Source organism: Diadema setosum, chromosome 12 (genome assembly GCF_964275005.1).
Source record: "Diadema setosum chromosome 12, eeDiaSeto1, whole genome shotgun sequence".
NCBI classification, from domain to species: domain Eukaryota; kingdom Metazoa; phylum Echinodermata; class Echinoidea; order Diadematoida; family Diadematidae; genus Diadema; species Diadema setosum.
This window is the reverse complement of record NC_092696.1, coordinates 22956435-22982457: the sequence shown is the minus strand read 5'-3', so window position 1 is coordinate 22982457 and position 26023 is coordinate 22956435. Positions and strand designations below refer to the sequence as shown.

Here is a 26023-nt window from a genome sequence, read left to right as displayed (position 1 = left end):
ATATTCTATTGATTTCAATCCCTCATAAGTTGAATTTGGTGTCAAAAGATGCGGGAGACTTGTAAGAAAAAGGTCATGAAACATCGCGGCGGTAGCTTTTCGCGATAGCGATACATCGTGCAGAACGTCGGGGGGGGGGGGGGCCTCCCCCCTAGCCTGGTTAGGGTTAAACTAGTTGAATTTTTTACAGTTGAATAGGTAGAGAGGATATGCTGAAAACTGCTGATTAACATTTATGAAATGCATATTGTGTTCAGGAAGGGATTATGCGCTTCAAGTTTCTTAGAACAAAGAGTTACAAGTAACAGCTGGGTACATTCTAACTTGGCCCCTGCACGCTACTCATATTTTGCAACCATCCACAACATTTACCTGTCAGGCTGATGTTTCTGTGCAGCATGCAGTGGGTCAATTTACAATGGTGGATTGTGGTGATTGAATGACCCATGTGGAGTCATGTCAGCTTATTTCATTCATTGCAGCAAGCAGTGGGTAAAATTGTGGTGGTGGATTCTGGTGATGATACAACACCTATTTAGAATGTATCTATCCGATTGGTCGATTGCCCATCACATGAAATTTAGTGAAAAGTTATATTGCATGCTGTGGCTGTCAGCCATGCAACTTTGTTTGAGCAAAAATTGAAAGTGCATGGCGTATGTCACCCATTCCCATTGACTCTCGTGTTATAATCTCAAGATTGACTTGAAGTTTTTGTTCCATTGTATGGCTCTGATGTCACAAACATTTGCCGCGCGCACTCAACAATTACAAGCGCACTTACAAGCATGTAATTTTGTCACTCATGTTTTGTTAGCAACTTCATTTCGCATACGTACGTACATGGTGACTGCGACTGTGCGTTTTCTCATTTGTCTTTCACATAAAATGGATGCCATTTCTGTGCTAAATTCAAGAGTTTGTGTGGACCAAATCTGTTGACGTTCGAGGTGTTGTATAAAACAAATAGTGTATGGTCTTTACTCATGCAATGGAACAAGATTTCGCACGTGGTGAAAGATGAGGCGCACTATTCAACTCGGCTTCGCCTTGTTGAATAGAGCGCCTCTATCTTTCAAATCTTGTACCGTCGCACTCGTGACCATTCACTATTTGTATATTGAATGACCCATATGGAGCCATGTCATTTTACATTCATTGCAGTCATCTCAGTCAAGCCACGCAAAGAGTATTCATCCCAATTACCACCAAGAAAGCCTGTCTCATCTAGACCCTCCACGCCCATCTCACGCTTTATCGCCACGCATGCATCAGCCCACCTCGTTGGCTGATTATCCCCCTCCACCTCCGGCTCCAGCCAATGGGAGTGGACTTAACAGGGAGGGCAGGCATCTGTGTGCCAGGCTTGTGCAGGGCTATGTGAGTGGGAAAATTAAAGACCCGGTAGCAGCAGGTGTGTAATACACACTACATTGTTCATCTTCAAATTTCATATATACGCTGTATGTCTTCTGTCAATCCATGCAATATACGACGTACCCATACCAATACACATGTGCATAATTTGTCAGTCGTAAATTTTTAATCTAACTATACATTCACCTAATTCTTTCACTATCTCACCGGCTTCTACGTCTCCCAACAATCTGTTTTTCTACCTTGATCGTCACTGTGGGTGTGAGGTCTCTATCTCTGTCTTTATGCTCATGATGCTGTACAGTCTGTCTATTTGTCATGTCATTTCCATGCCTTTTATATCTCTGTGATGCTTTTCTGATTTTTGTCCCCGCCGAACGAGTTCGAGCAGGGGACCATGAAACGGGCTCCGTACGTGTGTGTGTCCGTCCGTCCGTGTGTCTGTCCGTCCGTCCGTGTGTGCGTCCGTGTGTGATCAAAATGTTCAAAATGCTACTCCTTCGCCATTTCTGACCCGATTTTGATTCTGTTTGCTTTATATGATAGCACTACATGGGAGCTTTGAAACTTCTATACAGAATTTCAGTTGTGACCTTTGACCTTGACCTTTGACCTATATTGTACATTTTGCTTCAAAATGCTACTCCTTCGCCATTTCTAACCCGATTTTGATTCCGTTTGTTTTATATGATGGCACTAGGTGAGGGCTTCAAAACTTCTACACAGAATTTTGACCTTTGAATTCTTTGACCTTTGACCTTGATTTTTTACCTATATTGTACATTGCCTACAAAATGCTACTCCTTCGCCATTTCTAACCCGATTTTGATTCCGTTTGCTTTATGTGATGGCACTAGGTGAGGGCTTCAAAACTTCTACACAGAATTTTGACCTTTGACTTCTTTGACCTTTGACCTTGATTTTTGACCTGTATTGTACATTTTGCTACCAAATGCTACTCCTTCGCCATTTCTAACCCGATTTCGATTCCGTTTGCTTTATGTGATGGCACTAGGTGAGGGCTTCAAAATTTCTACACAGAATTTTGACCTTTGACTTCTTTGACCTTTGACCTTGATTTTTTTTACCTATATTGTACATTGGCTACAAAATGCTACACCTTCGCCATTTCTAACCCGATTTCGATTCCGTTTGCTTTATGTGATGGCACTAGGTGAGGGCTTCAAAACTTCCACATAGAATTTTGACCTTTGACTTCTTTGACCTTTGACCTTCATCTTTTTACCTATATTGTACATTTTGCTACTAAATGCTACTTCCGGCGGGGACATATATTACGCACCGCGTAATTTCTACTTGTCCTTGTTTTTTTTTTCCAGCTCTGTGATTGTGTGAGCTTTTTACCCCCTCTACCCTGCTTTATTCAAGCTCCTGTTTGCTTCATTGCAGATGCATTTACATCTTTTCTTGCTCTTCTTTTTTCCTTTGTCTTTTCTTGTTCTTCTTTTTTCCTTTGTCTTTTATGCTTCCAGTCAATATGAATGCTCTGTGTCTTGAATATGTGACTTAATTTACTCTTCTGTGATAGAGTTTTTTTTTTTATGATAACTTATGTCCATTCTTTTAGTATTTTATCTCTGTCTTTTTTTGCAGTTGATTTTGCTTGTAGATGATGAAATGCTATGAACCAGCATAGCATATAACCTTTGGCAGATGAGGTAGTATTCATGTGGCTTCTTTCAAGCAATATTCAACCATTTGACATAGCAAAGCTGCATATATTTCCACAGAAAAATAAAAGAGGCACTTCACCTCATCACAAATTTATCAAGTTGAATAAGTCTGGAAGAAGCTTGATTTAATGAGATTTTGCCACTGCTTGTGACTGTCAGTAGCCATGCAGTTCAGCATCTTTGGTTATGTGTGTCCCACTTCTAGGCATGTTTCTCACTGTAGCTAGCAAGCTAATGTGCTCACATGATGAATTAGATACAGATATATAGGGATCTATGAGGTGCTTAAATTGATTTTGCACTGAAAAGTGTACAGTTGTTGATCACATCCTATGATTACTTACCTCCTCCACCTCCTCACGATCTCATGCTTTCACTAATTCTCTCCCCCTCACCAGGCATCTCAGATTTCTCGCGATTCAGGGAATGCCTGAAGCTCTTGCGGGATATGATCATCAGATCCTATGCCTACCACCAGAAGTACAACCCCACCCTCGGTTTCCTGCAACGGGAAGGGCAGACCGGCTCAGCGGAGAGGTCAGATGTCAAAGGTCAGGAGACAGAACAACCCCCAGAGGTCACAGCAGTGAAAGGGAAGCCCAGGTCAAATGGTTAGTGTTGCATTGTGGGTATGAATCAGATGCAATTGAAGCATCAAAGTAGTGGCAGAGGAAATGAGAAATCTCTAAATCGTAGCATGAATGTATTAATAATGATAACAATGACAACAATATTACTGATCATAATAGCAATAATAGTAATAATTATATAATAATAGCACAAATGGTAGACTGTTATGCAGTTCATACTGTGCACCAAATTTGTATATTTTCATGCAGTTTTTCACACACTGTTTCTATGAGCTTTTGCTCACGTGGTGAAAATTTTCTTTGGGTCAGACCTAAAGTCACAAAATAAAGTACATGTACAGCTCATTTTCATGACATAACAAATTACATTTGACTGTTACTAATTTTCTAAGTATGCAAACCTTACATTTTAGATGAGATACTGTATTGATGCATCTTGTAGTAAAACATGGGATGTCATTGACAGATTTTTTTCTGTCTTTATTTTGGCATTGTTATTGTCAAAGGGTCATCTAAAGCATACAAGAGTCCGTTTGAAAAGAAGCGTGACAGGGACATCTCACGGCTGGGCCGGAGCGTGGAGTCCCGCATCGCAGAGCAGAAGCAGCAGAAGAGGGACCTGATGGAGTTTAAGACCATACTGAAGCAGCAGCAGTTAGAGAATGCTATCAGGGATCTTGGGTAAGCCAGCCCTTAGAGGAGTGTAAGACCATTCTGAAGCAACAGCAGTTACAGAAATATAACGTCGCTGGGGTGACAAGACCTTGTATCTGCAATTTTGGTGAAAATGACTTTTTTTCGTTAAAGGTCAAATACTGTATACGCTGAATATTTCGCGAGGTTTTTATTTTCGCGAATTTCGCGAGTCGGGTGCTATTTGCGAAATTAAAAACACGCGAAAATATTGACTCTAATCCCGATGTGGATGTGACGTACGTGTGTACATTTCTCCGATCAGTGCAGGACTCCACGATCGCGAATTTAATCACTCGCAAAATCATCAGGAATTCCTGATTCGCGAAAATTTAGATTCGCGAAATATATGGCCTATACAGTAATGCGTTGATGTCCTGTCCAAATCCCATCTGTCTTACTCCAAAAGTGAAGTCACCACGGCATGTCAAAGGAAAGGCTATCCCATTCGCCACAGTGCTTTGGCCGCCATGTTTTTTGGCTCTCCTGAACATTTGACATTTTGTAGATATGAGGTCTTGTCGCCCCAGCGACGAGAAATCCTATCAGGGATCTCGGGGTAAGCCAGCCCTTGAAATTCCCCTAGGTACAGATTAGGAAGTCCATTTAGAGAGCGGGCTGCAGATTCTTTCTTTCTGGTCCACAGTCCAGCTTAAAATGATATCACATTTCATGCTTGGGTGAAGGCATGATTCTGACAAATAAGCCTCAAAGTTTATCATTTCAGTAAATTGATAAAATTTCATGCATGGCTGAAGGCTTGGTTTTGACAAAACGTGACACAAATCTGTAATTTCAGGCAAGTAATAGAATATAAACCCTTCTTTTGAAGGTGAAAGCAGGTATTATTTGCCCATGTGATTTTTAAGACCTCCCCAAATCTATGGCATGTTTACTACTTTTGGAGGGTGTATGCATGTACTGTTGTATATATATGAATGTATGCATGCATGTTTATTATGTGTGTGTTTACATACACATATGTCTATTATGTCTGTATGTTTGTATATAATTAGTATGAATATGCTTTTATATCTACTGTGCATCTATGCACTGAGTATGTTGTATTTATGCACGTATGTGCATATTATGTCTGATAGTGTATTAGGATACTTCCCATTTCACATCCATCCCTCACCTCTTTTTTTTCATAGTGCGTTCGTTGAGGCAACCATGCGATAGAAGTTAGCACACATGAAAACACATTGTACTGTACAGAAAACTCATTCATTCTAGATTGACTCTTCCATGCAGGGGCAAGATCGGCATGACGACAGACCATCTGGAGAAGCAGCATGCATTGGTGCTGAGACTGAGAGAGTGCAAGGCTAGCAGAGATCAGATCACTGCTGAGAAGATTGCTGAGAAACAACTGGCAAAGAGACTAGTGAGTATAAATTCCTCAATATTGAAGTTGTGGCAGTCACACAAGGCTTGTGTTTTGCAAGGGTATTTTCCTCCCACTGGAGCAAATCCACTCAAATGCTGTGAATGAAATGAAGTCTATGTCTGTGTCTTCACATCACTACAACAGTGATTAATTTTTTACAGAATACAAGCCACAATGGTTATCAAATCAAGATGTCTTTTTTGCAAAACATGTGATATATGCTTTATGTTGATATCATTCATTCTTCATGTCATTTTTCTATCTTCACTTCATCTTGGAGCTAGAATAGCTGAAGGTATCACCCTTTTGCATTCAGAAGTCTAATAATGATGTTAATTAACACTTTTTCTTTTCTATATACAACATGTCTGAAATCAAATCCAGTCAAACCTGTCTATAGCGTCCACCCAAGGGTGATGAAAAGAGTGGCCGTTATAGACGGGTGTCCGCTATAGACAGGTTATCTAACTTTTTTGTACATTGCCTACATGTACGTGTATCATCGTAGTATACATCCAAGTATTTACATGTACATGTATGTGTGTGTTATATGTATGCACAAGTGTGTTTCACGCATTGAACAATGCCAATGTTTATCAAATTGTTGCACAGTAGCATGTGTACAATCGGTTGTGCATTATTATGACTGAATGAGTGATGAATGCAGCAGTGGCGATCACTGAATGTTGCCCATGAATGACTGGCATGGCTGCAAATCAGAAAAACATGCTGAATTATTGGTTTGGCTACGGCTCCATCGGGTCTGTGGCCGCGTTAGACAGGTGGTCGCTATACACAGGGTCTGTAACAGGGCTTTTCTCTTGGGGGATATTTCAGTGGCCGCTATAGACAGGTGGCCTCTAAGGCAGGTTTGACTGTAGTGGAAGACCTGCCACTTGGCATTGGTGAAAAACTGATTAAGCACATTGAAGTGTAGTGCTTCTCCATGTCTAATGGAGCAGAAACATCCCCCCTCCCCCCACACACACACAATACAGTGAGATCAAACTTATTGGCCACACATGAGTGATTTCTTGAAAGGCTGACTATGTTATCAGTATGAGTGTGATTTTATGTGGTATGTGGTTAGCGAGGGTGAAGCAAGAATTTCGTTATAATGTGAGTGAACCGTACTGTAGTACACAAGTATGTTTCTAGATCTGCACATGTTGGCAGCCTTGTAATTGGTTATAGAGACTGAATTGATATCTTACTTTTGGTTGGGGAGGGAATTGTTCATATGTCTACACTTTGCTACCAAGAAATATCATACAATGCAACCTCATGATCTTGTTAACTCCTCAGGCGAAGTACCAAAAGCGATTCCAGCTGGCTCAAGAACATCTTCAGATTGTAAAGAACCACGTGGAACTCCAGGAGAGGGTTTTGAAATCCAGACAGGCAGCCAATGGGAAGCAAGGATTTGACAGGGAGGGCCCAGACAACCAATCAGAATCCAGCAATCCTTTGCCTGGCACCATGGAGTCATTCTCTCTTCCTCTCCAACCATCTCTGTCCTCACCATGGGGAGTTGGTGGGGGAAAGGGGCACATGACCTTAAATGGCCAATCACAGCAATTGTTAGATGAGCAGCTGCTTGGGGAGGCACCAGCCAGCCAATCAGGAAGCCTGACTGATAGGATAGTGGAGAGCTGCAGACACAAGAGCGGGAGGGTGGATTCAAAACGAGTGCTGGATATACTAAAGACAGAAGAAAAGAAACAAAACAAGGTAAAATAAAATTACAGAAAGAAAGAAACTCACAAATGTTGGAAATTTCAAAAAGCAGATAACTACAAAACATATTCCTGCAGTTTGGCACACAGTCTTGAGGTGGACATGTCTTGAAAATTTTACTTTTTGTAAAGTCTGTATCGGAGAAAACACGGACATGAAAACAATAGCATCTTATGCCTGTACTAATCCCTGTAGTAATCATCAATCCCGTGTAAACTAAAATCATATTGAGAGATATGATATGCAGCATTTTGCCACCAACAAGACAAGTCTCAGTACTAACTGCTTTGAATTTCAATGAATTGCATCAATTCCTTGCCTGCATACACATGGCTGTAGTTGGGAAGGTGTGAGGCATTTTATGGCTTGGGTTTGTCTTTGAAATGCAATTACATTTGGTGGCAATTACAGTTGGAAGGAGTGATTGTTCTGCTTTTGTTTTGTTTTGTTTTGTTTTGTTTTGTTTTTTGTTTTTTGGGGGGATGGGTGGTCATATTAGATCCATGCAACATAGAGTGGACTTTGCTAAGGCAGAAATATTACATGTGTCATAAGAATTCCTCGCATGCTGGGAACAAGTAGAAAGTCAAATTGCGTGGAGATCACGATAAAAAAGAAGACACTGTGTATTGCCCTCTGTTCCTGTGAAAAGAATGGATGTGGGTTGGACTAGTTTCATACCTTTCCAACAGAATTAATGACCATTCATGGAATCCCTGCGTATCTTTTTGACTCAGGCTCAGAAGGAGATTCAGAAGGAGAGGATCACAAACTTTGTTCAGCACTTCACTCTGAAGGAAGAGGCAACACTGTCCAAGCTGAGGCACTTTAAGGAGCAGCTGAAGAGACAGCAGCAATTGCAGCAAGAGGAGCAGCGAAATGGGAGAAGTCAATCTCCATCAGGCGCCGATCATGAGGTGAATGGAGGCCATCATGTGACAGGCATGGGTCAGCCATGCACTGATCATGTGACAGGCATGGGGGATCCAGGCATTGATTGCGTGCAGCATGCATGGGCTCAAGGTGATGAAGTACAGTCACGATCGAGGACAGGCCAATCACAGATTCCCCATTCACGCAGTAACAGTCAAGTTGGCTACCCAGGGGCTGCTGGGGAGAAAAGTGGAGACTCATTGACGGCATTACCAGATGATCCATCCGTATTTCATTCGGGCAGTCCAGACATGGCGTGGTCAGTGGAGAGAGGCAAGGATGTCTCTTCTCTTTCACAGGTCAGTCAGGAAAACAGACAATGTGATGATCATCACAGCACCCCAGACCATGATAATGCTCTACAGTCCATTTCTAAACTGACCTTACCTAATGGAAATGATTTTGACAACAATTCATTAACATCCTCTCCTCCTCAAGGCACACCAACACATCCACAGTTGATACCAGGAACAAGTTTACCAAACTACCTGTTTGTCAAAACAAATAACAGAAGTGCAGCTTCTACTATCATCACTCCACAACGCTCTAGCTCTTCCATTTCTTCCGAGGTTGGTTCCAGGACAGCTATGCATGAGCATGAAGGCACCGTTCCAGCAAACACTTCTCAGGAGAAAGAAGTACCTGTAATGAATCCTGTCTTCCATGGTTCTCCAGCCTATGAAACTGACAGAACCTCTCAACTAAGTTCTTCCAACACCACCACTGAGTGCTCTCCACCTGCAACAATGGAAACACATGCAGCTGGCCATCTTGGTTCAGTTAACTCTGACATGAAAGCGCCCTCACAGTCAGACCTAGCCAGCATTTCATCAGCATCTGGTACATCAGAGAGTGCCTTTCAAGCCCAGAGCATGCATTCGGACAGTCTTGTGAGCCCTCGTGCAGCAGCATCTGTGAGGCACAGCTCGTCTTCTCTGGGGCAAGGTTCCTTCGATGCAGCACTGGCCTCCATGTTGCACCAAGACCGACGCTCTAGCGGAGATTCACAGGCAGAGAGCTTGACAAGTACTCTCTCTTCTTTTAGCAGCCCAATGCAAACAGTGGTAAGGCCAAACTTTCGAGGAATTGTGCTCATTTTCTTTTTGTTTTTAAAACTGATGTATCAATTGATATGAATCATTTGACCATTCTACCATGTATTCTTGTGATACCTGTTGTTATAATTATCATAATTACTGTAGTAAATGTTCTTGTAATACCTATAGATATAGTTATCATAATTCCTGTAGTAGCAAAAGTATTTGAAGAAATAGATGACATCACAGTCTTACATTATCAAAGGGGATGGCTAGTAACTGATCAGTGGGAATCAGTGGGAATGCTAGAGGGTGATTGTTTAATGTTTCCAGGTTAGCGTGCCTGGTCAGTGACGGGGCATTAATCTGCACATTACTTGAATATGAGACCGTTCTGAAGCAAATAATTTTCACACAACAGTAGATATATAATGTATTCTTAAATGAATCCCACAAGGATTGGAACAATCATCCCTCAGCATTCCCACTGATTCCCACTGATCAGTTACTAGCCATCCCCTTTAACACGGTGAAGATGGTAGTGATGATACAGATTAGCAATCAGTATAAGAAATTTAAGACCAGTGCTAAATTGTATTTGTGCACTGTAATTGTGCACTGTATTTTTCGTATCGCTCTTTAAGTCGTTCTTCATCATCAGAAAATAAAGAGATTTAAGTTGCATTTCTTCATCAAATGTTTTAAGGTGTTTCAGCTTACTGTGGAGATGTGTTTGTTTGTCCTACATTCTTGTTTCTACAGCAACAAGATCAAGACGTCACATCTGCTCTGAAGTCCAAGCTTCTCGGCTACCTGGCAGACAAGCCTCACTCCACTACCACAGCACGCTCAGCAAACTCATCCACCAGCAGCCAGACTTCCCTCCATGGCAGATGGTCCAGGACAAGCACCTACACACAACCTATGACAAGGCCGGGAGAGTCCATTCTAAGAGAGGGGGAAAGCAAGCATCTGTTGGAGGCGAGGGGCACACCATCTGTGACCTCATGGGACATTTCATCCGTGCACTCGGACACTTCCTCCCCTGTGCTCCAAAATGTTTCGGAGATACAATCTAGAGGACACAAAAGTAACGCTCACACTTCTTTCACTTCTGCTGTTCCACCCCAAACCAAAGCTTCACCACGCTTGGACACCAGGTCATTTGACAATAAACTTGGCTCAGAGTTGGCACTCAGTGGGCACCTGGTGAGAGACTTGAGTTCAAAGGTCAGATCAATTAAGGAGACGGAAGGTGAAAAGTCATACCTCTCCGCTGCCAGGGAGAACAAGACCAGGGTTCAAAAAATCCGGAAGGCTGTGAAGTCTGCAGAGATCATACAAAAAGCGTGGCGAAAGTATAAAGAAAACCAGCCATTATGATCCTAGCAGATAGTCAGACAGGGAGAGAACTATGTAATGAGCTGGAAATTGGGGCAGAGGGTACATTTCACAAATTTGAATGAGCAAATGATGACATCAGAAACAGAAATGAAAAAAAAAAAAAACAACACCACATAACAGCATGGTTATTCTGTACACCTTACTACTTTATCAGCAAAATTGTTGAATACGTTTGAGTGGATACTGTTACTCATTAATGTATTTCATGGTAACCAGGTTATACTAATCAAGTCTCAAATGTGGTTTGTCACAATCCAATGTGTATAAAACTAATCATTTTAAGTCTTTCATTCTTTCATTTGCATCTTTTCTGCTGGTGACTATAAAATCAAAGATATTCAAATGAATGAATTCTTGCATCAAAGTTGTAGATGAAGGGCAATTTATCAATCAGATGCAAAATCAAAGATAGCTGCAAGCATGTAACATATGATAATATATATATATGTATATATATATATATTTTTTTTAAATTGAATACTGACATGACACAGTCATAGTGTTTGTATAACAAAAGCACCTTTCTTATTCAAAACTACTGAAATATTGACTCCGCCAATTTTAGAATTTATTAAAGTTAGCAATACATTTGCTCATGATCATCATCTCCCTCTCTTCCTCACACATTTCTCCTCTCTTTCTCTTTCTCTTTCTCTATCTCAGCATTTGTTTCATATCTGTCAACCTATGTCTGTTTTTCTTTTTCTGTTAAAGGACAAGTTCACCTTCATTAACATAAGGATTGAGAGAATACAGCAATATTAGTAGAACACATCAGTGAATGTTTGAGGAAAATCGGACAATCCATTCAAAAGTTATGAATTTTTAAAATTTTTATGTTGGAACCGCTGGATGAGGAGACTACTAAGGCTTGTGATGTCATATGAGTACAACCGCATAAAGAAAATGTAAAGAAAATTCAACATATTTCACTTTTTTCGCATAATAAAAGAGCACTTGACTTGTCTCTTTCTAAAGGCAATGGGAATAATATTACCCATAACATATGTCAGTAACGAGTCAAGGGAATGTGTACTTTTTTCAAAAGATGAAATTTTGTGAGATTCTCTTTATATTTTCTTTATATTGTTGTATGCATGTGACATCATACACTGCAGTAGTCTTCTCATCCAGCGGTGACTGCACAAAAACTTCAAAAATTCATAACTTTTGAACGGATTGTCCGATTTTCCTCAAACTTTCAGTGATGTGTTCTACTAATATTGCTACATTCTCTCAATCCTTATGTTAATGAAGGTGAACTTGTCCTTTAATTGTTACCTGAAGTCCTCTGGCTCTTGCTGTCTCTGATTTGGTTTCATGACATTTGCTCCTGCGATAACTCCTCCCATGAAATATCTGCATGCTAAGCCAAACATAAATTCTACCCACAAACATAACCCTAACCCTAATCCTAATCCTTACATCAAACTAAACCTAAAACCCATTCACAACCCTAACCCAAACCCTAAGTCCTTAGAGAAAAAAAGGACTGGAGCCATTGTCACAGGAACAAATGTTGTGTCACCCTCTGATTCATACATCGTTTCTCCTTATGTTCTGTTGTAGATTGATATGAAATGATTCTAGGATTGTGAAACAGTGTGATGTGCTTACCATGATTATGTTAGCAGATTACACAGTGTATTGTCAAAAGAAGTTAATTTGTCATTGTGTAAATGTTTGCTGTGCAACTATTGCAAGCCAAATGAACTTTTACTCTACCTTTGTGTGATTCACTTTAGAAAGTGTTCTGAAGCAGATACACTGCACAAGATTAAAAATGAGAGAGAACAACCTCAGATGAATCATAGTTCTCATTTCTTATCATTGCTTCACAAACATTTTCCTTACTGCCTGTAATACATCATACATGAAAACAGTACGTGCAAGAGCACGTAGGACATAGATTCTTTTTCTAGGAAAGATAAACCCCAATGTGGCTATGTTAGCCTATTGTAGATTGCACAAATTGGCATCATATTTGCATGTAGGAACTGCTGGGCAATTATTAAGATGTACCCCAGTAGATCATGCAGTTCATGAAACCTTCAGCCATGATTGGTCTCTGGTTTCAGTTTCTCAAAACATTGTTGAAAAAATTTCTAATGAAGTTCTTATGCTTTTAGCTATGATGGCTATTTTAATGTGGTTTTGCCATTATGTATATCATGGTCCTTTTTTAATGGTACTGATACAAAGGTATATATATATATATATATATATATATACATACATAATATATAGATTTATGTGTGTGTATATATATGTATATATATATATATATGTATATTTATATATACATGTATATGTGTATATATATAAAGCACATGCATGCAAAGGATAAATTAATACACACGTAGCCACAGTTAAAATGTTTTATACTCTTTGTCTACAATATTTTTTATTGCACTTTTCAATAAAGCCAATGCAAATGGTCATAACAGAACACTAATACAAAGCTAGTCGAATAGGTAATCAGTCTGGGTCACTGCTACCAAGAAAAATGACAAGAAATACAATCAGCTACACCACAAACTGCTTCCTGTTTCAATGAACATAGTATTCAAAGGGCAATATCTGCACACTGTCAAAAAAGAGATTCCATATAGTTTTTTAAGTTGTCAATTTTGTAGAACGGCACACTTTCAAGTAGGCTAAGTTGTACACAGTTGACAAATATTAGTTTGATACAAATACCTGTACCTTATATCATGTGCCAATACTTGAGATCGCAAGGAGCCTGAGAAAGCGATCAAATAGGGAAATCCCCCTCAATCTTTCAGCAGTCTTATAGATGGCATCTGTATGAATTGAAGATTTATAGCAGAAATACACGCACCTCAAAAGGGCTTAATAACAACGACAAATATATACTTCTCATTAAGAAATGGAGAATTTTTCTCAGCAGTGGTAGCAATAGCTGTGGCCCGGGACCACTAAAAATTGATGTCAGGCAACCACATTTATCTTTTGATGGCCCGATCGGGTAACTAAGACTCATAGGGATTATTACTTTTGATTTTGTTTCGGGCCACTCCATATCTTTTTCAGGCCACCAAAATGTCAGATTTAAAGATTTTAGTGGCACGAACAAGAAAGTTAGTATCGAGCCCTGGTATGATCATTACCACACAGTATATAAATGCATAACATTTTGTCTGATTCATCCACAGTATTTAGGGAATAGTCTTATGTGCTAGCAATTTGAAGTTGATAATTTTGTATCATTCATTATACATGTACCATGTACATGTATCTATTTAGAGTTGTCTGTGAGATTTCACTGAAGACAATACAACCACATCTACTTTTCTTCTATCATTGCCACACAGTATGTTGCTTCACAGTATTGTTTTGATTGCCAAGTTCACATTTTCTTTAGTCAAGAAAGGGTACAATTAAACAAACAGAACGGTAAAGTGTTTGTTAATAAAAAAAATAAAGACAGCTATGGAAGATTGAAGTCTGTCGGTTTTTCAAAAAAGTGATTATTAGGAACAACCACATTTGCAAAATAGATGCAGAGATGATATCATTGGCCTCATGTATCCTTCAATCAATTTTCTTCACTGACAGGAAATAAATGCACCACCACATGTTCACTATTTCTGTAGTAAGTTACAGCCCATTTTAGAACAAACTTCATATATTTGGTTTCCTCAGAATAATAAATAATCATAACAAAATGATTGGTACATTTCAGCAAGCTCCTATGTGAAAAGAAAGTTTGAAATAATAAAGTGTATTTGTGCTTTCGTGCAGGCTCAGTCATTAGTGCATTATTTGAAACGTCGATCATTTAGCGTTTCTTGCATCTTTTTGATGAAATTATTTCTTTATAAAGTGCCATTATATGTCCTAAAGTAAGCTGTGGTTTGCACATGTATATTTAATGGTAAGAATTATAACAAATGTAACGTACGATTGCACAGCGGCAGATAGGGTACTCCAGACGTCAACGCCACAAGAACTACAACATAATAATCTCTCTCTCTCTCTCCCTCTTTGTCTATCTCTCTCTCTCTCTCCCTCTCTGTCCATTTCTCTTTCTTTTATGTCGAGTTTGGACTGAGTAACCTTTTTGCTTCCAGCAGTTTCACCTGAGCGTCATGAAGCCACTGCTGCGCTTCGGATCTCCCCGCAGGTCTCTTCGGCTTATCGGCAGTATGCGGAGTGGCAGGGCCCACAGAGTAATTGTGATGTGTGTTCATTGGAGTGGGCGCGAAAGAAACCGAGTGCTTCCGATTTGAGCCGGGAATCTTCGGCTCGTCGACGCTTGCCTTCGGGAGAGTTTCGTTGGGCGTGGATACTTGGTCGGAGGTGATCGGCGAACCTTTCTTGGGAGTTCGGGCGGGACTGACCGAGTCGTTTATCATGGCCATAAGGTCATCCGCGATAGTGATGCTAAATGGGGATGGATTTTCCGAATTTGATGCAGAATTGTTTTCTGCAGGAACTTTTTCTTTGTTGTCAACTTTTTCCTGGGCAGGAGAATCAGTGCCATTCGCCTTTGTATATTCATGCACAAATTTACTGAAATCATCGTAAGTATGACTCTCGGGGAAAATAATTGGGGACTTGGCTTCAATGTCGAAAGGCTTTTTGAAAGTATCTTCCTTCTCTTTCTTTGTGTCCTTTCCGTCCGCTTTCTTATCTTTCTCGGATTCTTCCGCATTCTTGCCGGTGTCTTCAGCGTTTTCTTTCTCACCCTGCTCAGGCTTCTCTTCGTCGACCTCCTCGCCCCTTATCATAGCCAGAAGAGCGTTCATCCCGTCCTCGGCTATCTGACGGCGGGTCTCTTCCTGCATCTCGGCTTCCCTACGCTGACGTTCGGCTTCCGCAATTTTCTCCTTCCGTGCCATCTCCTCTTTTTGCAGCTCATTAAAGTCAGCTATGGATCGCTTCTTCTTCCGATTTCTCTTCCGTACGGTCGCATTATAAAACTCATCGTCTATGTCGCTATCGACGAAGGACTCGTCACTGAGATTGTGGCTTTGTTCGACTTCTTTGAGGGATTCATTGAGTTTCTTCCTCACTGTCAACCGAATTCTTTCTCGCGCCGCCCTCTTCTCTTCCTTCTTAAGCCACTTTGGCTTAGCTGCGGGCTCATGAACGAGGCGAGCTGGGTTCGTTTCGATGAGTTGTTCCGTTGCCGAGAGGACCTCGGCTTTTTGAGGCACCGGTTGAGAACTACTGCTTAGAGGCATCGTTTCCACCAGCTGCCTCTGCTGTTGGTTCAGTGGTTCGTACTGAGGTTGTCGGGGTTGCTCCGCTGGTGGTTGTGGCGGAGGGGGTTGCTGATGTTGCACTGCTTGTTGCACGGTCGGTGGCTGTGGAGGGAGTTGCTGTTGAGGAAACTGCTGAGGTGGATACTGGCCCTGGGGATAATATCCTTGTGGGTAGGGTGCTGGTGGCATCATTGGAGGACCATAGTAGGGATTGAGTCCGTAGTATGGCATTGGGGGTGGTGGCATCATAGGGTAAGGCATTACATAGGGCATCATAGGATTTACTCCCACCATTCCCGGGTGCGTATTGTTCGGCCCAGTGTTTGTTCTGTTTTGTTGTTGAGTTGTCGCTCCTTCCCCTTCCTCAGGAACTTTTCCTCCAAGGGCGGCGATCAGAGACCTTTGTAGACCATCGTCTCCGGACGCATTGATGATCACGATTGGCCGAGTCGAATTATCTCCCGGAAGGCTCGATGCAGTCTCCGCAGGTGGTGCGCTTCCGGTGGCTTCATCAGACGCTGCCGCCTTTGACAGTGGCTCCACTGGTTTCGGTTCTTCCTTTGGTGGAGGTGGGGTAGGTTCCTTAGGTGGCGGCGGGGGTGTTTTTGTCTTTTCTGGGGGAGGAGGCGTGCTTTCTCGTTTAAAGAAAGACTTGACCATTCCCCATCCACTTTTCTCCTTTGTTTTCTCATCGCCTGGACCCCCGGTATCCACATCTACACCAGCTGCGACGCTTGGCTGCAAAGACACCTGCGAAGCCTTCACGCTGGGCTGGAGAGAAACTCTAGATGCGTTCAAATTTGCCACACTGGGTGATCTCAGAGTTGACTGAGAACCCATTTTCGTACTTGCTACGGATTTCCTTCTACCAAATAATCTTGCCAGTACTCCCCGTTGCTTCTCCTTGACTTCTTCGTCGTCTTCAGCTTGCTTCGGTTCTTCCTGCGTCACTTGTGCTTCTGGCTCTTTTTCAGGAACATGTTCTTCAGGTGTCTCTTCGGCTGCCTTTGGCGGTTCAGGCGTTTTTTCTTTCTGTTCTGGCGGGGGTGAGGGTTCACTCTTTTTAGTTTCTGCCTCATCCGGATTGTCCTTTTCCTCTGTTTCTTTTTCCTCTTCCTTCGTACTCTCCTCCTTGGTTTCTTCATCGGTAGGTTTATTCTCAGGAGGTGGTGACTCTTCAACTTTTATTTCCGGTACTTTTTCTGCACTTCCAGTTTCTTTTTCCTCTTCCTTGTCCTTTTCTCTTTCTTTTTCGTCATCTTCCTTTTCAGTATTTGATTCTTCCTTTTTCTCGTCCTCCTGCTTCTCATCCTCTTTCTCTTCTTTGTTTTCTTCTTCTTTTGGTTCTTCTACTTTCGTTTCTCCCTCTTTCGTGTCTTCCTCTTTGATTTCCTCCTTTTTCTCGTCTTCCTCCTTCTCGTCCTCCTTCGATTCGTTTTTCTTTTCTTCTTCCTCGTTCTTTTCCTCTTCTTTAGTTTCAGGTGGCGGCACAGCTTCCTCTGGAGTCTCCTTTTTACCAAAAATTCTCCGCATCGCAATTCCCATGCGCGCAACTGTTGACAACTTTCTAGTCTTCGGGGGATCTTGCTTTGGCGTAGCTTTAGGTTCATCTTCTTTCTTCTTACTTTCTACATCTTCCTTTTCTTCTTTTGGCTTTTCTTGTTCCAGGGTCGGTGCAGGTGGCTTTTGTGATGTAACGGGACGATTTGTTGTGTTGGGGCGATTATTCGTCGTTGGAGGACGATTTGTCGTTGCAGGCCGACTCCAAGCCTGACGAGAGGAGATCTGGCTTTCTCTGCCTTCCTGAATACTCTCCAAGGGAGGTTTGTCCATATTTCCTACTTTCCGTATTCGCCTCCCAGTTGCGGAGCCACCTCGGCCCCTTCCTCGGCCACGCCCCCTACCACGCCCCCTTCCTCCATCCTGAGGCTGACTCCTCTCCGAAGGAGCACCCCTGCCGGGCCCTGTCGCAGAACCGCCCCGGTTGGGAGGGCGTCCGCGACCTCGTCCCCGCCCTCTGACGGGCTTTCCCGCCTCCTCACGTTTTTTCCTCTTCAGCAACTCAGCTCTCCTCAACGATTCTTCTCGTCGCTTTCTCTCCTTAATGAGATCCTCATCTTCCTCCTCAGGTTTTGGAGGAGGCTCAGGCTTTGGCTCAGGCTCTCGCTTTGCCTCTTTATTCTGCTCCCCTTCCTTGTTTGCCTCTCCACTAGGTGGCTTTTTCTTCTTTTTCTTCTTTTTCGGTGGAGCGGTGTACGCGAACACCTTGATGTCATCACTCATCTTGAGAGCATCTGCGACGTGAAGTGACGTCAATATTCATAGCTGGTTTCCTGAAATATGATGACAAGATTAACATTGGATTGAAACTGTTACCTTACACAGGGTCTTAAAACTAAGAAAAACGACACCATCCATCCTACTTACGGAAAATTTTTAACGAGGCAACAGAAATGAATATGAATGCTATAGCGTAGATAATTTTCTCAGGGCTGATTAACGCACCAAATAGATACGATAAAACAAAACTGGGGTGAGGAACTCTGGTAAAATGTTGTAATCGAATACAACATGAACAGCATTTATTGAAAAAGATCTAGGCACATTATACTTGTGATATGTATACAGCACTGTTTTGCTTTGTCATAATCATACATACGGGAGTCGTTCAAACAATCAAAATAAAGCGCTCGGGACCTGCTATTTCGAAATTTGATAAATATAACTATTATACTTTCACACAAATTATCCATCTATAGGAAACGGGGATAAATGAGTAAACTTTACTTACTATATTGAGTACAGCTGAAAGCCAGACTGCTTTCTCACTATCATGTCATCTCTCTTGGTGCAAGAGACATTTCACCGGAATCTGCATCGAAAGAAAAAATAAAGAAGAATAATGAAACTGATTAACTGCACTTCTTCAGAACTTCTTAACAACGTCATATGCCGTAAGGATCATACTCATGTTTACCTCGAATCTTCCCCCCAAAGTCGTCTATTTTAATCCTCTCATAATTTTCTCATTAGATTTCACAGTCATGTTGTTTGTTTGTTTTTTACTTGTTTTTAGCCCTCCCTCGCATTTCCTACAAATGTCCTGAGCTTACGATGCTATAGTTAATTTCAAAAGAACGCGATTTTACGATTTATATTGTCAATTCATATATGGTATATAAAGTGTACGTGTAGGCACTATCCCTGTATTACACTCCATAAATTATAACTAGACATGTTTGGTTTAAATACTACCCGGGCCAACCGATCTCTTTGTCATATAGAGATCAATGCCCTTGAACATCCTTGGACAAATCGTTCCCTTCCCCTCCTCTACTTTTATTCTTAACCCATGAGAATGTCACTTGGTTAGGACCTATGATACCTGACATTGTTGAGATGTGGCCCATAATGACAGAGTTCTCTAAATTGAACAGCGCTGAAAGACTGAAGACCCTGTAATCTGTAATCATGATTTACAAGACACAGTGTAACACTGAAGGGTTTCGAAATAAGGATGGAGAGTATATACCATCCGACCATGCGGTGACAGTAAATATTTTCAGGAGTTTTCGCAAATGTAAGTGATGAAAATCTACCCAAAAGTGCTGTTAGCGCGCAAACTTTTCATCATTAAAAAAAGAACAAACGTCAATTTGGATGCAGATTAATAAGGAGGATTTGAATAAGATTATGGATATTATGTGAACGAAACGGTTTGTGACGATACATTTTGTGATGATGAAAAACTGATATCTTTAACTGATGGACAAGACTGACCATATTAATGACCACGGTAAAAGTTCGTACTGACCCTGATGACCACGGTGATAGTTCGTACAACTATATACGACTTACTCATTCACATGCATTTACAACAATTCTTCTTCGTGGACGTATAAGATACTCACTTCTTCGCGCACTGTACTTGCACCTCGCATGCTTTGTCAATTTCTCGCAATTTTAGTTATTCGCGAAGATTCGATTAAAGCGTGTATTTGAATTGATATGATTTTGATCAAAATTTATTTCTGCTATGATAAAAATTAGCAAATACATGCTTGGGTAATGTTCTTTGACGAAACAAAAACGAATCACAAAATGATTTTACAAAATTACACGTAAACGCACGTGAATAATACACCCAGAAAACACAAATATCGTCACATTGAAAAGAGAACTTGAAAACTAAAGGAGACTATCAAATTAAGCTACTGATGATATCGGTAATTTTCTTTAAAAAACAAAACATAAAAAGAAAGGAAGAAGCTCATATCAAATTCGACTTCCTGTTTTTCTGTTTAGGTCTGTGAGTCTGGCAGCAAGTATTATGTATTTCTTGCCTTTAGATGTTCTATATCTTAACGCATTTACTAATCTTGCATTGGAAGGCATTTACAATATGGTCGTGAATGTGGTGATAAATCAAAAGGGTTTGTCACATTTTTAATGCAAAGAACCAGAATGAAGTGGGGGAAAGCTATGCGCAACTTGTATACAGTAAAGTCAACTGAACAGAAATATAGTGGTTTCGTCAAAATTGGACCTAAAATTAGAAAGTCATATAGTATTTTAGAGTTTTTAGTGTTTTTCAAAATCAGTGATATTATGAGTGACAACCTCGTACTTATATTGGGAGAGATTATGATGTTAGCTCAAAAATCTACACTCCCTTATCATTTTTTTTTTTGATAATAAGTATGCAGTCAAAAAGGAATAGCATAATGTATTTTGTCCATTGCATCAAATTCTTGTGATCTTCTACAAGCCACAATTGATAATCGTCATAACGATGAATTTACGGGAAAAGAAGTTTAAGATGCTAAATCACTGGACCAAACACATCTACATGTATATTCACAATGGGCATTGATGGGCCAATATTTTGTATGCAAATCAGACGGAAAAGATGTGAGGTGATGACCGCATCACCCCAAGGTTTACGTGTAATCCGTAAAAACAGCTAAACTATAATGATATCAAAATTCCATATCTTTCTTGATTTAAGTGTGATTTGGAAGAAATTCTGTCGCTCTGTTTACCAAATTTTACTCTCTTTATCACGGGCAAACTCGAACATGATGTAGAATTGCACATATTATAGAGCAGCCACCCAACTTCTAAATACCACATTTCTCAGGTTTAGTGTCGTATCGCTTTTCATTGCATTAAAATTAATTCGATGTGCCATCGTTAGTGTTTCATTATATACGGTATGTAGCGTACACATGACTATAAATTGTGTTCTCATTTGAGCCCCTTTTCGTTCAAACATTATTATTGCTTCGGTTATAGATTTCCAAAAGTCTATAAAATATCGCTAGAGTTATGATTGGTCTTTTGGTGACATATTTTAGGAGATGAATTTTCTCTTCATAACATTGGTTAATCTTTTTAAATCTCTCTCTGATTTCGTGTAAAATTAACGAATTCCACCACTTCCATGACTTCCATCTAATCTTTCTCAATTAAAGATGCAGTGAAATTCAAAGGGGCCAATTTATTGATAATAAGATGAAAATTTCTGCATGAAAAATCTTCTCGAACTCTAAATGGGTTAAAGCAAAAGCCATTTCTGGAAAAGGTCAATGGGATATATACTCAAGCCAAAGCGCATTGCAGGATGCAGGTGATGATTTCATTCATGTTTTAAACACATTTTGCTGTATCAACTTTTTGAAACGCTGGCATTAGCCTTATTTCCTTTTTAACGTTTTAGTGAACGGTTGTGACATTTTCATCTGATATTTTGCAAGCCACTCATCAGTGTTTTCATAATCCTCTTTGGCACGGCATTAACTTAGATATAGTTACAAACACTTTTGGACATGAAGCCACAAACTAAAGGCCCAAAAACATTTTCTCCTGTCCCCATGATGAATTCGCAGGTCCTGTTTTCTTTTAAGTTTCTTTCAAAGTATTTCCCTACGTTCTGGTGATAAAGTTTTAACTCGGCTTTCGTCTAGAAGTCCACACTGCCATGATGACACTTTCTTGTAGTCTTCGAGAGTTTGAATAGGTTTAGAACACATTATGTGCATACAATAACTCACCCGTAGGTGTCCCAATATCGTCCTGACATCTTGCCGTCTGCTGATAACTGACGAAATTAATCTAATCTTGGATGATAGCGTCTTGCTTCCTACAGTTGAATATTGCTCCCTGTTTGTTCACTCGATAACAGATTGCGCTCTGTTCGAAGTTCACCGGCTGAACTTGCAATATAACGGCGCCTCAGGATTTATGGAGAGGTGCCGTCCCTTAGTTGTGGTGATATACACAGTGTATTTCCTTCGTAACTCGGGGGTGCAACAAATTTCTTTGGCCCCGTTATCGATCGATGGCTTTCATTGGGCGATACTATCGATTGGAGACCAGGAATAAACAATGTGTAATGACGAAGAGGGTGTGTATTGGTTCAGCCTTTGGACGTCTCGCCTCTTAGTCTAACCACATAATTTTAGGATAGACTTTCGACTCTCTCATTGCAAAAGGAAGCAAGTGACTAAGCAAAATGTATCCAATTTTAACTGATACCGGTGCACTGTTAATACGTCTTGATTTGGTGTATCTTGAGCAAGATGAGAAACTCTGCTCAAAACATGGCATCATTGTAGATTATGCTCTGAAGTCCACTAAAACCGATCATGAATAATCCAGATTTGGATAATGTGTCACTTCTTTCCTTTTGCAGCGATAGCAGTATTGAACTGTGGTACAGAGATAGGTAGCCAAGCTGCTTGTCCTTGGGTGAAAGCTCTGTTTCTATCGTACTTGTTTTTCAACCGAAATGTGTTTCATTGTCATATTTTCGCGATTGTATCATGATAATGGTTATCATTATTGTTATTGTTATTATTATTATCATCATCATCATTATCATCATTATTATCATTGATGTATTTCACATTATTATTTTTCTGCACAAATCTATAGCTTCTGTTGTCTTTCGCTGTCACTTCTCACTTCTGGTGAAGCCAACCAAGAAGCACTTCGGTATATGAACAGATCCCCGATACTGATTATTTTCGTTATATTCCGAAGGTTTGTTAATCCGAGAATGAAATTGGGTTCGTTAATCCAAATATTAGCTTGCGGTATTCCCAGGGTTCGTTACTCCGGAGGTTCGTAAGACCGAAACTGAAATAAAATTCGTTATTCCGAAAATTTGTGGAATCGAAAATGATACAGGTTAGTTATTTCGAAGGTTCGAGAGACCGAGATGAAATATCCGAAAATGAAAGAAGGTGCGCACTATCGAACCTCCGGAATTACGAACCTTATTTCATTTTCGGATTGACCTTCTGAATAACGAACTGCAACTCTTGAAACAATTAGAAAAAAACTAGAAATGTCGCTTTGGCGACTGGTATGCCTCCGCCATAATGCATGATTTTCCCAATAGGTCTAGATAGTACATGTGGACAATGTGTGATTACATTTTCACAAAATTGGCAAAATATTGAAATGACAAGTTTGTCATAAATGTGTTGAATGTTCACCTTCCTTGACCTAGGTTTAATTGGATGAATAGGAGAGCATGTATCTAGTGACCCATTCATACATTTAGGCATTGAGTAATTTTCAAGGTACAGGTGTGGAGAAAAAGTGCAATTTCTGAATTGAATAGTAAATTGTTACCATTTTCATCTGGCCCTTGACCCTAAAATTCATAAGATAATCACTTTCAGGTAGAACATGCATAATATGTACTAAGTTTCAAGATAACTTGAGCCACTTCCGAGATATGGAGGAAAAAGTTAGTTCAGCACTTTCACTTGATCTTTGACCTTTGAGGCAAAAAAAGAAGAAGAAAAAAAAAAACTTTCCAGAGAATTTCTATTAGGTTACACATGTATGCATACACCGAGTGTAAAAAAAAAAAATAACCCTGCTGGCATTGCATGATAGGAGGGAAATAGTAAAATTTTGAAGTGTTGCACTTGACCTTTGACCCCTGACCTTTGACCCCATGAACCCTACATTTTCTAGATAATCACTTCCAGTACAGTATATGTATATACTATGTTCCATGAAGATACCTTGAACAATTTTCCAAGGTATGGAGAGAAAAAAAAGAAGTTTTAATATCTTTACTTGACCTTTTGACCTTTGACCTTTGACCTCATGACCCAAACTTTCACCTGAGAATCTTAATTGGGTAATACATGTATACACTAAGTTTCAAGAAAATATCTTCAGGCATTCAATAGATATGGTGGAAATAGTGAAATTTTATGTATTTGACCCTGACCTTTTGACCTTTGACCTTTGACCTCATGACCCAAACTTTCACCAGAGAATCTTAATTGGGTAATACATATATACACTAAGTTTCAAGAAAATATCTTCAGGCATTAAATAGATATGGTGGAAATAGTGAAATTTTATGTATTTGACCTTGACCTTTTGACCTTTGACCTTGAGCATGTGCACCCAAAAGTTGATAGGCACAACTTCACCCCCTAATACACATACATGCCAAGTTTCATTAGGATACCTCAACAGGTTTTGATAGTTACCTTGTCCACAAAATTCATTACGGACGGACCGAAGGACGGACGGACGGACGGAAGGACGGACGGACGGACGGACGGAAGGACGGACGGACGGACGGACGGACGGACGGACAACCCGAAAACATAATGCCTCCGGCACCACTTCGTGGCGGAGGCATAAAAAAATTCTGATCGTGGTAAGGTGCTAAAAAAGAGAAGTAAACCAAAGGAATAGTCCACAATAGGAACGCATATGATTTCGTGAATTCAATCTCATCGAACATCGCCTTGGTGTATACCGGTACGATTCATTATTCAATTTTTGTCTTTTTCGGCATCAATCTTAATTATGGTCAAAGCAAACTAGAAAAAACGAACTGAAATGGGATGAAGACAACACAATTGGAGTGCTCGGGGTTCGGGGTTCATCTCTGATGCTCCCCCCCCCCCCCCATAAAAAAGAAAAAGAAGAAAGAGGGGGAGAGAGTTAAACTGAAGAAATGCGAATGAAGCTGAAACACGAAAAGACACGAAAACGAAGACAAACGAAAGAGGGACTTTGTCATGAACAGACGACAGTTTTTGTTTTGTTTTGTTTGTTTGTTTGTTTTTTTAAAGAAGAAATTCAACACAAACTAACCACCGGTAGGCAGTCTACTACATGGTATAACTCTGATATGGAATCCTTAGCAGGCTTAACCCCCCTTCTCCATTGTTCTCTCCCTCTCTCTCTCTAGGAGGAAAAGGCTTAAGAATCCAGGAATATTCCATAAGATACGACCAAATATTCATATCAGGGTTCATTTCAAAAGCAAGAATTGCATGAGCTGTAGTGGGGTTCCTACAATGTATACTACCGCCTAAAAGTCCATTCTCATTCGGAAGTACGGCCTCTATAAAATTGTATATTAAAGTGTATAGTATGCGCAACTTGTTTTATCTATCTCTCATTTTCCCTGTAAATGTCTACTGTTCACTGGTCAGCTTAATAAGAATACCATTGCTGGCTGTATTGTAATGAATATCAAAGCACAATACACCTGTACTTTTATTTGCACCTGCCAATTTGTGATTTTCGCGCGCACGTATCCTGGCCTATTTCTATGAACATCAGTGAAACAAGCCAAGAAAACTACATAATATATGAAGGCAAATAAAATTGATTTTGGAGATCATCTCAATTCCACAAACATGGAATGAACCCAAATTACAATTCATGGATTGAATGAACATGAGGAAATAGTCGAACAAATAAGTGTGGGGATAATTAGACAATTCGCGTTTTAATTTTTCAAGTTTCGGTGCGGCCTTGCTGGATATCACGAAGACTACAATTTGTGATGTCACAGGCGGACAAAGATCTAAAGAATTTAACATATATAAAAAAATTGTATTGTGGTGTATCTTCATTTTTTCCCCTAAAGCACTTGGCTCAACTC

The 26023-nt window shown here is 40.4% G+C and overlaps 2 protein-coding genes across 2 annotated transcripts in view; one reads left to right on the top strand and one right to left on the bottom strand.

Annotated features, from left to right (window-relative positions):
- Positions 1-11268, top strand: part of LOC140235810 (uncharacterized) — a 28308-nt gene extending 17040 nt beyond the window's left edge. The window contains exons 9-15 of the mRNA XM_072315810.1: positions 1165-1414; positions 3470-3682; positions 4168-4342; positions 5609-5741; positions 7050-7475; positions 8219-9478; positions 10214-11268. Coding sequence (XP_072171911.1) covers positions 1165-1414; positions 3470-3682; positions 4168-4342; positions 5609-5741; positions 7050-7475; positions 8219-9478; positions 10214-10834 — 3078 coding nt within the window. The 3' untranslated portion in view covers positions 10835-11268. The remainder of the gene's footprint in view (positions 1-1164; positions 1415-3469; positions 3683-4167; positions 4343-5608; positions 5742-7049; positions 7476-8218; positions 9479-10213) is intronic.
- Positions 11269-14910: 3642 nt separating this feature from the next.
- On the bottom strand, positions 14911-18369 carry LOC140235809 (uncharacterized). Its single transcript, XM_072315809.1, has 4 exons — positions 16819-18369; positions 16168-16761; positions 15133-16107; positions 14911-15012 (listed from the first exon to the last, which is right to left on the bottom strand). The coding sequence occupies exons 1-4, from the start codon at positions 18367-18369 to the stop codon at positions 14911-14913; spliced, it is 3222 nt and encodes a 1073-aa protein (XP_072171910.1).
- Positions 18370-26023: the final 7654 nt, after the last annotated feature.

Excerpts from the sequence above, each read along its gene's own strand:
- LOC140235809 (XM_072315809.1), bottom strand. The coding sequence starts at position 18,369 with ATGAGTGATGACATCAAGGTGTTCGCGTACACCGCTCCACCGAAAAAG. Across the intron at positions 16,762-16,818 it reads AGGTGTCTTTGCAGCCAAGC|AAAAGTGGATGGGGAATGGT; the intron begins GTCGCAGCTGGT and ends AAAACAAAGGAG. Across the intron at positions 16,108-16,167 it reads CACCGACCGTGCAACAAGCA|TACGAACCACTGAACCAACA; the intron begins GTGCAACATCAG and ends CGACAACCTCAG.